The sequence below is a fragment of the Ursus maritimus genome, unplaced genomic scaffold (genome assembly GCF_017311325.1).
Source record: "Ursus maritimus isolate PB19 unplaced genomic scaffold, ASM1731132v1 scaffold_2, whole genome shotgun sequence".
In the NCBI taxonomy this organism is placed as follows: domain Eukaryota; kingdom Metazoa; phylum Chordata; class Mammalia; order Carnivora; family Ursidae; genus Ursus; species Ursus maritimus.
In genome coordinates, this window is record NW_024424452.1 from 515605 (window position 1) to 531981 (window position 16377).

At 55.7% G+C, this 16377-nt stretch overlaps 2 protein-coding genes across 2 annotated transcripts in view; both read left to right on the top strand.

Moving 5' to 3' along the window:
• Positions 1-15858, top strand: part of DNAAF5 (dynein axonemal assembly factor 5) — a 47044-nt gene extending 31186 nt beyond the window's left edge. The window contains exons 9-13 of the mRNA XM_040634619.1: positions 1467-1614; positions 3954-4104; positions 4807-4963; positions 7279-7470; positions 14868-15858. Of these exons, the coding sequence (XP_040490553.1) occupies positions 1467-1614; positions 3954-4104; positions 4807-4963; positions 7279-7470; positions 14868-15004 (785 nt within the window). The 3' untranslated portion in view covers positions 15005-15858. The remainder of the gene's footprint in view (positions 1-1466; positions 1615-3953; positions 4105-4806; positions 4964-7278; positions 7471-14867) is intronic.
• Positions 7854-13002, top strand: LOC121103714 (mediator of RNA polymerase II transcription subunit 4-like). The gene is given in 2 exon segments (XM_040634620.1): positions 7854-12378; positions 12381-13002. Coding segments are annotated over 2 exon segments (531 nt in total). The 5' UTR covers positions 7854-11906; the 3' UTR covers positions 12440-13002.
• Positions 15859-16377: the final 519 nt, after the last annotated feature.

Sequence of the window (16377 nt, forward strand, 5' to 3'; positions counted from 1 at the left end):
GTACCAGCACGTCCAGAACATGCCAGTCATGGGTGTGGCTCCGCGGCTGTCCAGGTCGATGCAGTGCTCGAGGACTCCCTGCCGGAGCTCAGATTTACCCGTCTTTTCATGCCATTAGTGTGGACAGATGCCCTGCAGTTTGGTTGGGTTTTTCTCCTTATTTTTAGAGAGCGTTTAACAGACCCGACATTTAAAAATGACGCATTTTTGGTGCCCGGCTGGTAAGGAGGAGACCGTGCGTGAGCTGGAAGTGTATTTACGGAAGGGGCAGGAAGACGTTCACTGACACTCCTCTGTCCTCTTGCTGGTGCATTTTCTCTGTTTTTTTGAGAAAGTGGGAGATTGTCAACTACTGCTGAGTGACCCCACCCTCCTCGAGTGAGAATCGTCTGGACATTGGTCTTCTGTGCGATGTCGAAGGAAAATACACCACAGTGCATGTGAGCAAACACTCAGAGCTCACCTGTGCTGGAGGCGTCCTGCTCCTGGGCCACACGTCCTGTCTGGTTTCGTTTCTCTTTCTTCTTCAAAACCCACACCTGGTCTCAAGTTAACAAAGAGCCTTGCTTTTCCATCTTTTTTTTTTTTTTTTAAGATTTTATTTATTTATTTATTTATCTGGCCCAAAGAGAGAGCGACCACAAGCAGGGGGAGTGGCAGGCAGAGGCAGAAGCAGACTCCCCTGCTGAGCAGGGAGCCCGGTGTGGCACTCGATCCCAGGACCCTGGGATCATGACCTGAGCTGAAGGCAGACACTTCAGCAACGGATCCCCCCAGGCGCCCCGTGCTTTTCCATCCTGCAGCTTTGATGCCGGGTTTGAGTCGGAGCCTCTGAGAAGATTCCAGTTGCTTTGCCTGCTGTCGGGCTTGTTGCAGAATGAGCAGGGTGGCCGGGAGTGGCCCTGCTGGTTGTGGAATGCCGGGAGGGCCTGCCTGGGGGCGGTGGGGGCGCTCCATGACCCATGTCCGTGCGAGCAGAGTGCGTGTCTGCACCCCAGGGACTGTTTATTCCAATCACGATTCAGTGCGATTCTAGATACTGAGGGTCATTCCGCGTGGCTGAGGCCCCCGCTGCTTGGGGAGACCTGCGCCAGTGCCCACCCAGCAGCAAGCTTGAGAAGAGCGATGGCTGCCAAGTGCAGGGGCAAATATTAAACACCTGACGTGTTCTGAATAATTTATTTTGGTTGATGTTTAAAATATTGCTTGACTTGAATTTTTTTTTAAGAATCTAGAAAAATAGAAGGAAATAGGAAGTTTCCATATTGAATGATTAGCGTAATTCGGGAGTTAAATGTTTTCTTTTACACTGACAGCCACAGTCCAAAAGGAAGGGAAGGTGGTGGGACAGGCGGTGGCCCCTCCCCGGAGCCGCGTGCTGTGCTCGGTGCCTGCGGTGACCGGGCGGCCGCGGGCCGTCCCCCCACAAGCAGGAGCCGTGGGAACCGGGTGTGTGTGTTTTCCAGGCCCGGCGCTGGGAGAAGTGCTGCCCCACCTCGTGCCCATCCTGCGGAGCTGCCTCCAGCCGTCCAGAGACCCGCAGATGCGCCTGCGGCTCTTCTCCTCCCTGTCGCGGGTGCTGCTGAGCGCCAAGCAGACCGTCGACTCCCAGGGGTAGGTCTGCCCGGCCTCTGCGGGGTGCACTCGGGCGGGAGCTGGGGTCACCCACGGGCTGTGGCGCCAGCCGCCCTCCCTGGGTAAACAGACAGCTCCGGCAATGCGCGCCCACCTGACAGACGTGAAGCAAAGTCATTTTCGTGTGGCCATTAAAATTCCATCAGATGAAGAGGTTTTAGGGAACATTAACTATTAATGGTTTATATATTAGATGTTCTCAGTTTTAAAAGCTTTTCAGACCTCACAAAGAACGGATGGAATCACCATTGGTGAGAACCTCTGTCCACGCAGACACGTGAAGGGCCTCCAACGTGACGGCTCTGCAGTGAGGGAGAGGAGAGCAGGGATGCTGGCGGGAGGACAGGGGGCGACCTGAACCCACGGCAGGGCAGAGGCCCGTCCAGAGCAGAGCTGGGTGCCGGGGGTGGACAGTGAGGCGTGTGGGGACCCCATCCCCTCGGAAGGAGCAGTGTTTGCAGTGACTAGCATGCTGGGACTCTCGCTGGGGGCTCTGCTGGCCCATCGACGTGCAGAGAATTCTGCGTCCTGCTCGCCGGCACAAGCTTCGAGCCTGCAGGGACCAAAAAAACCAAGGGCCACCCTGGGCCGAGCTCCGTGTGGATGAGCCGCGAGGGGGTATGGGCACAGGTCGGCTGGCGGCTCCGAGCCTCTGCTCTCTGGCGTCCTTGCCAGGGGCCTGAACAACCCCCAGGCAGGGGGAGCCCCAGGGCTGCCTTGCTGACCCTCTACTGCCAGAACGTGTCCACCTGTGGGTCCCGCTCAGAGGCAGAGGGCAGGCGCTGAGAGGGCTGCCGTGGCCTCGGTCTCACAAATATCTGACAGTGGCAAGACGGGGCTTCTCAGTGTGAGGAGGTACTGTTTTGGGGGGCCCCCTCCATGGACGGAGTGCCCCAGCATGGGCCCTGGGCGCCATCCCCACCCCCAGACGCACGGCCTCTGCTCTCCAGGGCATCTGGACGTGCAACAGGCCTTGCTGGCCACCACCTCGGCTCCATCTGCTCCTAGAGGCTGACTGAGGACTGGGGAAGGGGTGACAGGGGCAGTAGGAGGTCTGTCTTCAGAGCTCTGCCACGAAGGTGGCCGGGACTGAGGAGCAGTGCACCCACGGTCTCTCTGGGCGGCGTTCTCATTCCAGCGGGGACCCACCTGCAAACCCGCGTGTGTCTTCCCATGTATAGGAGGCGCCAGATGCTGGGTCTAACTCTGCAACATGTCGCTGCTTCCAGCACGGGTTCTGACTGACCCCCAGCCACACATGGGGCCTGCCTATCTCCCCATGGCTGAGTCTGGCCAGCTCTTGGCCCTCTGCTTTTCCAGCCACTTGACCTGGACGCCACGGAGGACAGCACTCAGGGTTAGGTCTTTCTAAAGAGACCTCTTGTGAATCACTTTGCAAGAAACGGCAGCTCTTTGCATAAAAGTTAAAGCACATTGAAAACCTAATCTGTGTGTGTGAATTGTGGAGAACCAGGGTCCTGCTCTTACCTGCATTGCTGGTTGTCGGATGCCCCCTGCTGGAAGCCAGCAGGTGGAGCCTTCCCCAGAAGGGAGGTCCATGGGGGACGAGTTCCAGGACGGACCAGAGGGACGGCCAGCTGGACACAGGGAGCAGCCAGGGTGCCGCGCAGCTCAGGCCTCGCCCTGGAAGCTTTACTTTTTCAGTGTCCGAGAGCAGCTGGCTTTTGGGATGGGAGCCACCTTTGAAATATGCTTTGGAATAATGTCAGAAATAAGTTGATGGATTCTTCGTTTAACCAAACATGTTTCGATGTAACAGCGGAGGCACAGTGGGATTTGTGAGGGTGCTCAGATGTTCCTCTCTGCGGCTTTTAAGGGGGCGCTCAGCGTGTGGCTCTGCGGCCCCGAGCCAGCCAGGCGGACTGGGACCTGGGGGTTCACCATTGAGACGACGCACCCTGACTGCTGGCAGGAACGTCCGCGTCTCCGCGAGCTGTGGCATTCAAGCCCTGGGTGCAGACCTGCTGTGCTCTCCCCTTGGGGGGAGCGGAATGTACCTAAGGAGATGGTTAGGGGTGTGTGTGTAGGATGGCCACACATGCAAGTGACTCTGCTGGCCTGGTCACCTCACGCCTCCTCTCTCAGAGGCAGGAGGAGAGACGGGCGAAGCCCCTGCCGCAGAGGGGTGGGGTCTCCGTGGAGGCTCAGAACCTGCATCTGGGCCCCGCAGAGGCCAGGAGAAGGCCGCCCCCTCCCCCGCAGGCAACCTGCGCCAAGGAGGCCGCGGCCCTCTGGTTCTGGCTTCCCCTGAGCCTGGCTCTCTCCTCTTCACCTGCGCTCCTATGTTTCCGCCCCAGGCAGTTTCACCACTACCTCGACACTGTGACGAAGGACATCTTGGTCCCCAGTCTGCAGTGGCACGCAGGGAGGACCGCTGCAGCCATCCGCACAGCGGCTGTGTCCTGCCTCTGGGCGCTCCTCAGCAGCGAGGTCCCGTCGGAGAAGCAGGTGGGGCTCGCCAGGGCACCTGCCGCAGGGGGAGGCGTGCGCGCACACGCACGGCTGCCAGACCCCGCTTTCTGCAGCCCACGGAGGGGCGGGAGCACGGGGGCCACGGGCGGGTGTGACCCACAGCTTGTGTTCTTATCATGGGGGGGTTCTTGGGTTCCGTTCCGAATGTTACTCTTTGCAGAGCAGAGAGCGTAGCCGCAGGAACCTACCTGAGTTGGGCAGATCTCGGGGTTTCTGTGTTACCGTCAGGGAAGCGGAAGCAGCAGTTTGATGGCCTTGCTGTCGTGGCTCAGCCCCACACCTGCACACGGGGCTTGGGCCACGGGCTTGCCTGGTGCACAAGCTCCACTTCCTGCTACGCTGAACCGCCCTGATCTGAGTCACAGCATCCCCCAAATTTTGTTGGACACAGTAGACAGCCATGCTAGTCAGTGGCAGACTATGTGGGATTGGTGTCTCTGAGACCGTGTGAACACGAATTTATCAACTTACCGAGTTAAGCAAAATTGCTCAAGTCATCTAGATTTTACGATCAGTTTCAGGTTTTCTTGTGTAAAAATTTCAAGATGGCATCCGGACTCCGTTCGGTTTGTATGAGAGCCAGGCTCCTGCCAGGACAGGCAGGCTGCACCTGGCCCATCACTAGTGGTGTCCTCGCGGACTGGGGCCCATCCCCGATCCCGTGTCCTCTCGTTGCAGATCCGGGAAGTGCAGGAGACACTGATGCCGGACATTCTAACCACCCTGGAGGAAGACTCTCAGATGACTCGGTTAATTTCGTGCCAGATCATTAACAGATTTCTAAAAACCTGCAGGGGTGCGGTTGATCCAGATAAGTTCATCAAGATTTACCCCGGTAGGATGTTTTTCTTTGTTTCTTTTATAGGGAAACTAGAAACTGCTCCTTTGACTTTCGGTCAGGGTGGTGCAGAGTCCAGTGCGGCCGTGACAGATGTACTGTCGGGATAGGTAGCGTAGCACAGGAAACGGGGTGGCCTGTGCCCAGGAATCGGGGGTGCAGCCCCGCCACACAGCAGGGGTCCCTTGCTGCGAGGGTGGGCACCTGACCGTGCCTGCCATCCGCATCTCCGCCCTTCTGGAGCCCCAGCGCCGGGCGAGTTCAGGCAGGCGCAGAGTCGCCGATGCAGGGGGCCCCTTAAAGCACCAGGAAAACCCAGCGTGAGGAAGGACGGCAGGTACCCCATCGCCAGAGGGGAGGTGCGAGTTCTAGAACCCAGCTCCCGGTTCAAACAGAAGTGCACACTGAGAAAGAGCCCAGGAGACCTCCTCGAATGCCGCGCAGAGACTCCAGGGAGGGGCCTGCGGAGACGAAGCAGCGGGGTTGGCGCTGGCTGGGGCCTGCAGCGTCCAGACGCACCCGTGGCTCTTGAGTCCTACGCCCGGCCCCAGCCAGGCAGCTGGGCCTCGGCACCTGCCCCTCCTCCGGGCTGTGGCATATGGTGATTCTAACAGGCAGTCATAAGACTTCCTAGAGATGAGATTCAAAGTGGGGCCACTGCGTGCACAAGACCGGACATGGCGGACAGCAGACGCCATGAGAGGAAGATGCGCGTCCTCTGGGAGAGGCTCGGGCTGTGCACACGTAGCTCCGGACGAGGGACGGACGGACGGCCAACATCAGAAGAGGTGGTGGCTCAGAATGTTCCAGACTTGCAGACCATGCATCTTGATGAAACCCAGAGTCGAAGTCACCTTGCCCGCGCCTTCTTACAAGTTTGTTTTTGCTTTTGTGTTTATTTCTGTTGCGACAACGGATGACCTTTGTCCTTCTGTCTGTGAACAAATCCAGCCGGCATGGTTTAGCGACTGTCCAGACTTAGCTGGGATTTTGCTCACATTCTAAAACAAAAGCCAGGGAGGAGATGGCTCATTTTGGGGCGTTTGGGCTTATTTGAAGCCCAGAAGGATTTTCTCAGCGGGCTCCATTATTTTGCGGCACAGCCCCGTGCTCCTGGGAGCGACGTGTCTGCAGAAGTATTGCCACTTGGCCATGGAGGGCGGATGGCCCGAGGTGCTCTCTCTGAGACCTCCCACGACTCAGATGCACGCGCCCAGCACAGGCCCCACACAAGCCACCTTTCTTCCGAGCGAGCCGTAGCCCGTGACGGCTGACCGCTGACAATCCCCGAAGTGAACTTCCAGGCCCTCCCTTCTACTTAAAGCAAGAGGCTTAGGCACCACCCCAACATCGACCTGAGCCGGCAGGAGTGAAGACAGGGGAGGAATCCCTGCGAGAGACACAGGTGATGGTGTGCCCGCCTCGCCGGCCGTCCCAGGACTGGGTGAGGCAGTGCTGGCCATGCCCACCTCGGTCTCTACGAGGTTTGCAAATGTGTGCCTCTGCCATTTTGCTTCCATGAGGCCCAGAACCCTCAGGAAAGAGCACCTCCTGCGAGTTAATGCCCGTCAGGAAGCCAAGAGCCACATGCTGAGAGCAGAACAGCGCGAGCCCGCAGCCCTCCGTGCCTGCGTCCAGGGGATAGGCCTCCCGCCAGTGGGGCCACTGCCCAGCTTCCCGCCAATGTCCACCTCCTGCCACGCTCGCTGAGTCTCCAGAGACACCCAGCCACAGGGCCAGAGTTTCCTTGTAGTTTGGGTGAGAAAAGTGTACGTTTGATAAAAACCTCAGCTGTGAGAGTTTCTACCCACAGGAGAGATGGTTACTGTTTTCAGCGGCTGAGTGGTCCAGCCCCAGAGCTCAGCAGAAACAAAATTGATGCAGGTGTTGGCTGTCATCTCAGCAGGCCCTGAGCTCTGTCCCCAGAGCCCGTAGTTGGGGGAAGGGGGGTCTGCGCATCAAGGGGACGGGGCAGCCAGGGTGTGATGCCCGCGGTGATGGACTCTGAGCATTTCGGAGCCACAGAGGGCCTGGGGCAGGTGGGGAGACAGGTCCAGAACAGCTCAGGCCTGCCTACAGGCACGGCACGCACAGGACCAGGCACTCCGCCACCCACCCTGGCCTGTCCACCCTCGGGCCAGTGTGGTCGGGGGTCCCGGGACAGCGGGAGCTGCCCCCAGCCCCTTGCGTGTGAGTGCCAATCTCCCCACAGCATGTGGGTTTCCCGGGGCCGGAGGGCAAGTGCCCTCCGCTGTGGAGTCAGGCCCCTGCGCCAGTCTCTATCTCACTGTCCTGTCCTGCCCTCCCTCCAGAGCTCCTGAAGCGTCTGGACGATGTTTCCCATGAAGTGAGGCTGGCGGCCACCTCTGCCTTGGTCACGTGGCTGGCGTGTATCCCGAACGACGACGGGAAGTCCTATTACCAAAGTAACATTCAGTTCCTGTACAGAGAGCTCCTCGTGTACCTCGATGACCCAGACGGCGCTGTCCAGGATGCAGTGTTAGGTAGGCGTGGTGTGACACGTGCATGGTTCTGAGGCCTGTCCTGAGTGTGTGGACCCGGCTCTTCAAGCACGGGACAGCAGGTCGGTGGCCTTGGAACCCCTTTGGACGGTCAGGGCCGACCCAAGGGCTTTGTCCTTGTGGGTTACAGTCCGTGACATTTGCCATGATAGAAAGTAAAGTTGAGGGACACCTGGGAGGCTCAGTCGGTTAAGCATCTGCTTCCAGCTCAGGTCATGATCCCTGGGTCTTGGGATCGAGCTCCACGTCCGGCTCCCTGCTCTGCGGGGTGTCTGCTTCTCCCTCTGCCCCTCACCCCAGTCAGTGCTTGTGCTCTCTCACGCGCTCTCTCTCTCTCTCTTTGAAACAAAATCTTAAAAAAAAAAAAAAGAAATGAAAGTTGAGAAAAATCTTAGATATGTATTAATTTGTTTAGAGTAACAGTGAGCCCATTGAAAGATACATTTTTCAAAACAAAATAATGAGCAAGAGGAATGGCATTGTTTTGCTTCTTTGTGAATCTCAATGGAAGACAGCGAGGTGTTCTCTGTGTCCGGCGGCCGTGATGTGCATCGTCAGGTGAAGTGCGTGAAGGGACTCTGGCCTCAAGCAGGTGCGCGGCTGGAAGAGAGAGGCGCCGTTTCGGGTAATTGTGGGTGTGCTTTGATACTGCCCCACACCAGACAGGCGGTCGTCCCCCGAAGGCTACCCGGACGGTGAACCCTGGCGACGTTCACGCCTGATGGTCCATCCTGCACGTCAGCCGCGTCCAGAAGTCAGGTTGGTCAGCGCAGAGCTCGGAATAGTCTCAGGAAGAGAAGGTTCGGGAAGCTGCCCAGCTCCGGGTGGCAGAAGCAAGTGTCCTGTACTTGGAATTTCTGCTGGGAGCAGAATACTGTCACTTCACTGACTTTTGAGCAGATGTTCTGCCGGGTGCCTGCGTCTGCCTGTGCTGACTTTGTCCCGTGGTTTGTTGGTTGGTCGTTCTTTACGGGAGAAGCAGCATCCTGGGGACCCAGGCACAGCGGGGACCCAGTCACCGCACGGGACGCACCCTCGGAAAGTGGGCCCAGCAGAGCCCGGGGAGCGGGGCTTCCGTGTCAGCCCTGCAGCAGCCACGGAAGGCATAAAGCAAAGAGGTGTAAGAGGTGCCAATCAGTAGATCTTAGAGTGGAAGTGTAAAAAATATGCAAGTAGTCCAGAAGAAGTCAAGGAACGAGGGACAAACGGGAGACGGTAGGCCACATCCAGCCTCAGCTGCGATCTCGTGGAGTGTTAATGAGCCAGGTGCTCCAGTTAAAAGGCGCTGTCACGTCAATGAAAAATTCACAACCTAACTCCAAATTAATGAATTAAATTAAAAGTTGGGTGCTGGAGGACTGACGTCATAGAGGAATTTTTACTGCTTTGTTGAGGACATTCTTGAGGGAACTTGCCGGGCATGGGTGGTGGCAGGAGGCTCGCGGACCCTGAGGCCGCCCTGCCCTTGCTTCGTGCCTCGAAGTGAGCAGATGGCCGTGCCTGGTGGTGTCACAGACACAGTTTTGACTCCCAGACCCCCCAGGGACCCACGCGCACTCAGAGCCACCCCCTCGGGCTGTCGCAGGCGGGAGCCGGTGGCAGTGCGGCACGTTTGGACAGCCGGGCGGTGTTCTCCGGGCGCCAGCAGCTGGGGGGCACACCGGTGTCCTGGCTCAGCTCTGCAGCCGTACCCGGTGCATGTGTGGGGTCTGGGTTACTCGGCCAAGTTCTCACACACCCCACACCTTGCTCTCCTCTCTCCTTCCTCTCCAGTGAGAGAAATAATGAGTTCTGTCCCTCTCTGTAGCCCACGGCGTGGTTCCCGCCGGAGGCCAGGTGTCCAGTACCCAGGAGGCAGTGTGTGCACCACCCGTCCTCCACCTTCTAGACGTGCTGGGACTCGAGGTGGCGCAGTCGTGGCAGCAGGCCGACCACACTCTTCTTTGCTTGCAGCCTCTGCCCCTGCACCGCTGACCTCGGGGTGCCCACGGCAACGCCAGCCCCTCGCACGTCCTGCCCCCTTGCTGTCCCGTCTCAGCAGCCAGCCAGCCGTGTCTAATGTCCCGTATGGACACACCCCGAACACCCCAGTCTCTCCTGTCCAGCAGACCAGGGGGTTGTCTCCTGGGTGACCGGCTCTCCCCGTCTGTGCTCCCCTCAATCCCTCACGCCTCCCGGGCCTCCTGCCTGATGACCTTGCTGTGTCCCACTGACAAGATGAAGCTCCTCTCCCGCGGCCAGTCTGCGTGCCCTCTCACCCCCCAGAGCCATTCCCGTCACGGTGCCCGTGGGCCTTGCCGCCAAGGGCAGCCTGCTGCTCGGGTCTCTCCTGCATCTGCACGTACTCCACAGGACTGCTGGCACCGCCTCCATCCCGTGGCCTCCAGGACATGCTGACTCCTGGGTTTCCTCCTGTCCGTCTGGCCGCTGCTTCTTTCTGCACTCGCTGTCTTGGTGATTGCTTCTCCTCTCTGGCTTCAGATGCCACCCACATGCTGGCAACTCCCAGACGTAAGTCCAAGGCAGATGTCTGCCCCAAACTCTAGACACACACGTGCCCAGACGCTCAGAGGGTATGGCGGCCATAGCTTGCAGGCCAAGCGCAGGACAGCACCCCCATTTGCCGAACCTGCTCCCCCAGCTGTGTCCCCGTGGCCACCAACAGCCATGTCGTCCTCCTAGTGCCTGAGGGCGGGACCCTCCTGAGTCAGCTTGCCTGCATCCACCAGAGTCGCCCTGCAGGATGACTTGGATGACGCCAGTCCTTGGCCCACGGCGCCCATCGGCTCCCTCCCCACCCAGAGTTCAGCCGCCGCCAGCCAAGTTACCGCAATGATCACCAGTAACCGCACTGGTTTCCTTCTTCATTCTGATTCGTCTCTGCTGCCCCCAGACTAAACCGTGAAAGGATCCCGAGGACGGATTTTTGTTGCCTGCTGCATCCGCAGTTCCTGGCATACAGTAGGCTTGCACTGGGTGTTTGTTGACCGACTCAGCATCGGGGAAGGTGATAAGAAGATCGATCATCTAAGCCGGTGTATCTGCTACCACAAAGCCAAAATGCCACACACACGTCACCCTTGGGGATTTTGAAAGACTTCCATGATCCACCACCAACTCCAAGAAGATTCTTTTTAAGTTCTTTTTGTCTACGCTGAGACTATCGTGTACTAGTCTAGCAGCATCGGATGAATTTAAATCCTGTAATAACTCTTGAGTTATACCTTTATTTTTTAGAGTGGTTTTGGGGTCACGCCACAACTGAAGTTCCCCCCACATGCAGCGCCCTCCCTACAGGTGGCGTGGTCGTCAGTTTGGTGACCCGCGGACACGCCAGCACCGCCCAGAGTCCACGGTGCATGGGAGGCTCGCGCTGGCTGGTTTCGCTGCCCTGTGTGCTCGCCCCCCACCCCCCACCCCGACAGCCTCTGGTCTTCCGCCATCACCACAGTTGGGCCTATCCCAGAACGTCCTAGAGTTCGAGTCCTGCAGCAGGAAGCCTTTTCAGATTGGGTTTTTTCACTTACTAACACGCATTAAAGATGCTTCCGTGTCTTTTCACAGCCTGATAGCTCATTTCTTCTGAGCCCTGGTCAGTGAGCCACTGTCTAGATGGACCACGGCTGTCCATCCACGTGTTGAAGGACACGCAGCTTTTGGCGCCTGTGGAGACAGCTGCTCTGTGTATACGGATGCAAGCTTTTGTGTGGACATAAGCTTTCAGCTCCTTTGGGTAAATACCAAGCAGCACGATTCCTGGATCGCGTGGCGAGAGTGTATTTAGTTTTCTAAGAAGCTGCCAGACTGTCCTCCGAGGTGGCTGCCCCATCTCGCACCGCCCCGGCAACCCACGGCTCCACGTCCTCGCCGGCGTCCACCAGTGGCCGTGCCGTGGGCTTGGGCCGCGCTGCGGGGGGTGTGGCTGTGTGTCCTTGTTGTTTTGATCTACGTTCCCTGAGGACGCGCCGGGGGGAGCGTCTTCTCAGACGGGGTTGCCGTCCGTGTCTCTTCCTTGGCGAGGTGTCGTTACGGTCTTCGGCACATTTCTCACCTGCGTTGTTTTCACATCGTTTAGCTCTTGGAGCCCGTGTGTGTTTGGGTAACAGTCCTTTATCAGATGTGGCCATTGTTCATATTTCCTCCTGGTGTGGGGCTTGTCTTCTCAGTCTCTTGATACGGCCTTTTGCAGAGTAGAAACATTTAATTTTAATGAGACCAGCTTACTGGTTACTTCTTCTGCGGGTCGTACCTTTGGTGTTGTGTTTAAAAGTCATCACCAGGGTCTCTGGCTGCCGGCCTGTGGGGAGCGTGGCGGCGTCTCCGGGTGGAGAGAAGGAGCTGCTGGCAGTGACGGCCCGCGAGCGCGGCTGCTGTCTGCGCTGGGAGACCTGGAGGTCTCGTTCAGAGAACTTACGGAAATGCTGGCAATTTCAAGAAACCAAAAGTTGTTGCCGCCTGATGAGGAAAACCAGGCCCCGGAGTTGTTACTTCACAGAGATGGGGGATTTCGAGAACGGATGAAATTGGCACTTAATCGGGGAAAAATCCATCCTGAAATGCAAGTTTTAGAAAAGGGAGTGGAGAAGAGAGACGGGGATATTCCTCAGCTGCAGAAACCGCGAAAGGCAGCAGGACGCACACCAGCAACAGCTGGTGACCAAGCACTCATGTCGACAGAAAGAGCCCGAGAAGCTGTCACCTCCTCTGCGGAGGTAATCAAGGACGCACGCGGTCAGTGCAAGGTGTGCGCGTGCGCCCTGCCAACCTGGGTTCCGGGGCCCGTGGAGACCAGGCCCGGCCAAGTTAGCACAAGTGGGTTACTGGGTCAGGCGGACAGTCCTTGCACTAACAGCATAAACAGTCATCTGCCAGGGGACACACCCGCAGCAGGCAGCTTGACGATGTCCTTGCCGCTCAGTAGCCATGGCCGTCAGATGACCTGAGTCAGTAAGTCATCGCCACACCTGGGGTCACTGGTTCTCTCCCGAGCTCTCTTCCAGGCCCTGTAGTTCTTGCAGTTTCCTAAGTCCGTGTGTGATCCATTGCGAGTTAGTGTTCGTGAAGGACGGAAAGTCCGTGTCTACGTCCTTCTTCCCTCCCTTCCTTCCCTCCCTCCCTCTCTCTCTTTCTCCCTTTCTCTCTCTCTTCATGCGACATGCACTTGTTCCAGACCATGTACTGAAAAGGCTGCCTTTGCTCCCCTGCGTCGCCGCTGCTGTGTTACCAAAGATCAGAGGACCGTGGGTGCGCGTGGGCCGAGGGTGCGCGTTGACCGCGGGTCCCCGTCTGGACTCTCTGATCTGTTTGTTCTTTCGACGAGACCACACTGCGTTCCTCTGGCTTTGTGGAAAGTCCTGTTGTGTCGGGTCTCCGACTTTCCTCCGTCAGGCCTGCGCTGGCTATTCTGGGACTTGACCTCTACGTACAGACTTCAGATTGAGCTGGTCAACATCTGCAAAGTAACTTGCTGGGGTTTTGATTGTGATTGCCTAAATCTACACATCAAGTTGGAGAGATCCGGCATCTTGACAGTATTGACTCTTCTATCCATGAACCTGAGCTCTCTCCATTTATTTTATTACATTTTCTTTTATTTATATATTACCTTTGTTTTATTTGTATGTTACCTTTTACTTTTTTTTTAAGATTTTATTTATTCATTTGAGAGAGAGGGAACACAAGCAGGGGGAGCGGCAGAGGGAGAAGCAGGCTCCCGGCTGAGCAGGGGGCCTGATGCAGGGCTGGATCCCAGGACCCCGAGATCATGACCTGAGCCGAAGGCAGACGCTTCACCGACTGAGCCACCCAGGCACCCAATCATGTGATTTTCTTTTTCAGCCTGTGGATGCAATGGATTACCTTAATTGATTTTGAAGTATTGGACTAGCCTTGCGTACCTGGGCTAAGCCCCACGTGGTGCTCCTGCATAATTCTTGTTATATTGTTGGATTCGATCTGCTACTATTTTGTTGAGGATTCCTGCATCTCTGTTCACGAGAAGTGATGGTCTGTAGTTGTCTTGTCCGGTCTGTGTGGTGTTGTGCTAGGGTCATGCTGGCCTTGTAGAGTGAGCTAGGAAGCCTCCGTCTTCTGGAAGAGAGTGTAGAGAATTGGTATCATTTCCTCCTGGAAGTTTGCTAGAATTCACCAGTGGACCCATGTGGGGCTGGTACTTTCTGTTTTGTGAGGTTGTTACTTGTTGATTCCGTTTCTTTGATAGATGTAGGCCGTCTGTTCTTGTGATCTGCCCGCCTCGTCAGGGTCCTCACATCTGTGGCCACGACTTGTTCAGAGGACCAGCTTTTGGTTTGGTTGATTTTCTCCACTGATCTCCTGCTTCAGTTTCACGGATTTCCGCTCTAATTCTTATTATTATTTTCTTCTGCTCACTTTGTATTTAATGGTCTTCCTTTTTCTAATTTCCTAAGGTGGAAAATTAAAGTATCGGGGGTTTTTTGTTTTGTTTTTTTAAAGATTTTATTTATTTATGTGACAGAGAGACAGCCAGCGAGAGAGGGAACACAGCAGGGGAGTGGGAGAGGAAGAAGCAGGCTCCCAACGGAGGAGCCTGATGTGGGGCTCGATCCCATCACGGCGGGATCACGCCCTGAGCCGAAGGCAGACGCCTGACGACTGCGCTACCCAGGCGCCCCTAAAGTATCGGTTTTTAGATCTTCTTTTCTAACATATGCATTCGATGCTGTAAATTCCCCTCCAAGCACTGTTTTCACTGAATCCCACAAATTTTGGTTGTGTTTTCCTTTTCATTTAGTTCAAAATGATCTCTAGTTTCTTTTCAGATTTCTTCTTTGACCTTTGCATTATTTAGAAATGTGGTGTTTAATCTGCAAACATTTGGGGATTTTCCTGTTGATTTCTGGTGTAACTCCACTATGGTCTGACAACAGACCTTTTAGGACTTCGTTTTTTAAGTTTGTCACGGTGTCTTTCACGGCCCAGCACGTGGCCTGTCTGGTGAACGTGCCAGGGGCACTCGAGAAGAGCGTGTGTTCTGCTGCTGTTGGATGGACGCGTGTGCAGATCTCTGTCGTGGCCCCTGGTGGATGGTGCTGTGGAGTCGGCCACGTCCTCACTGACCTGCACTCTGAGAGCGGGCGTGGAGGGCTAGCTCCACGTTTGGCCTGTGTAGTCTGGTGCTCTGTTATTAGGCTGGTGCGTATTAAGGACCCTTACGTCTTCTCGGACAGCTGACCCTTCCTCATTGGGTCACGTGGCCTCTGAGTCCTGGATAACTTGCCTCGCTTTGTAGTCTGCTCTGTTCGTAGCTGTTTTAACTTGAACGTGAAGCTTATTCACAGAAGCAGTAGCTGGTTTAATATTTATTTCGGGCATTTTAAGCGCGTGTTGCTGTTTTGCAGAGGTCCTGAAAGCAGGCAGCGTTCTGTTCCCTGAGCTCCTGGTGAGAGAGACGGAGGCTGTCGTCCACAAGCACCGCTCTCCCGCCCGCTGCGAGCAGCTTCTACAGCACCTGCGGGCCCTGCCGCCGGCCCAGTGAGCGCGGGACCCGACGGCTCCCGTCCTCACCGCGGCTGGAGTGTGTGGCCTTCAAACCTCGCAACTCGGCACCTTCTTGTCTACGGCCTGAGACGTTCACGAGCAAGACTTCGATAGCAAGAATGTATTCCCTAAGAAATGTGCCCGGCATTCTCCTGAGACGGATCTCAGTCCAGGAGTTTCTGAAATCACATTCACTGTGTGGCTTCTGTACTTTTATGTCTTATTTATACAGTTCACTGACACATCTCCCAAAAATCTATAGGTAATTTGATACGGAAACTGAATGGCAACAGCTCACGGTGGCAGCCAGTCAGCCTGCTCGTTTGTTTCAAAGCCGCGTGCACCTGCCGCACTCTCGAGTTGGGGTTTATGGTTGGGCAGCTGCCCGCCCCACCAAGACTGTTTTTTTTAAGCAAAGGTTATTAAAAAGAAATTCATTGTTTCCTTGGGTTGTGTCTACTGAAACTTAGCATCGCAGTGAACAGACTAAAAGGAACTTGAAATTTTTATCAGTTAAATTTTTCCTGTTTAAAATATTCTGGAACTCAAAAATATTATATGGGTACATTTGGTCACAGTGGTTTTTTTTTAGCTCAGTAATGCAAACAATGTTGAAAATAGAATATTTAATCAGATACAGTTTTGGTTGCTCTCTTATAAGTAAAATTGGGTTTTATTCTCTAGCACTTTCTGCACTCAAGTGCCTAAAAAATTTCATTTTAAATGGGTATTATTTCCATAAGCCAAATATTTATGTCAACACAGAGAAGAAAATACTATGTGTATTTTCTAACAACCAAATATTAACATTTATGCTTAAGTGTTTGAAAACGTAATTAAAAATATTTATTATAATTATCTTGTACACCTGCCTTAATGTGTTTGGTAGTTAATTGACATTTTTCGATTCGCTCATTTTTTCCTTAGATTTAATCTGACAGTGATCCCGGCCTCAGGAATTGTGGGCGGCAGGACCCTGCACTGCTCGGTGTAGTGTCCTCTCTGGACACCAGGTGGCAGGCGCTCCAAACCCCATCAGGAGGGCATCCGCAAGGCTGGCAGGGCCCTCTGACGGAGAGCCTGGCTGTTTGGTGGGGGGACAGCAGGCCTGGACAAAAGGGGGCCCAGATCTGCAGCAGAGACTTAGGTGACTGCCCCCGGGCCCCACGGGGATGCATCCCCAGCCCACAGTGCCTCTGAAGCTGTGACTGGGTGTGAGCCCATCCAGTGATGGACGGCGGCTGCAGGGGGCTTAGGATACGCTCAGGGACGTCACCCCCTTCCCCATTCCCTGATTGCCCTTTATACCCTCTGCTGTTTCCTTCCTCAGCATAACCTGGAAGCCTGCGAGGAATGCAAAAAGACCCCATG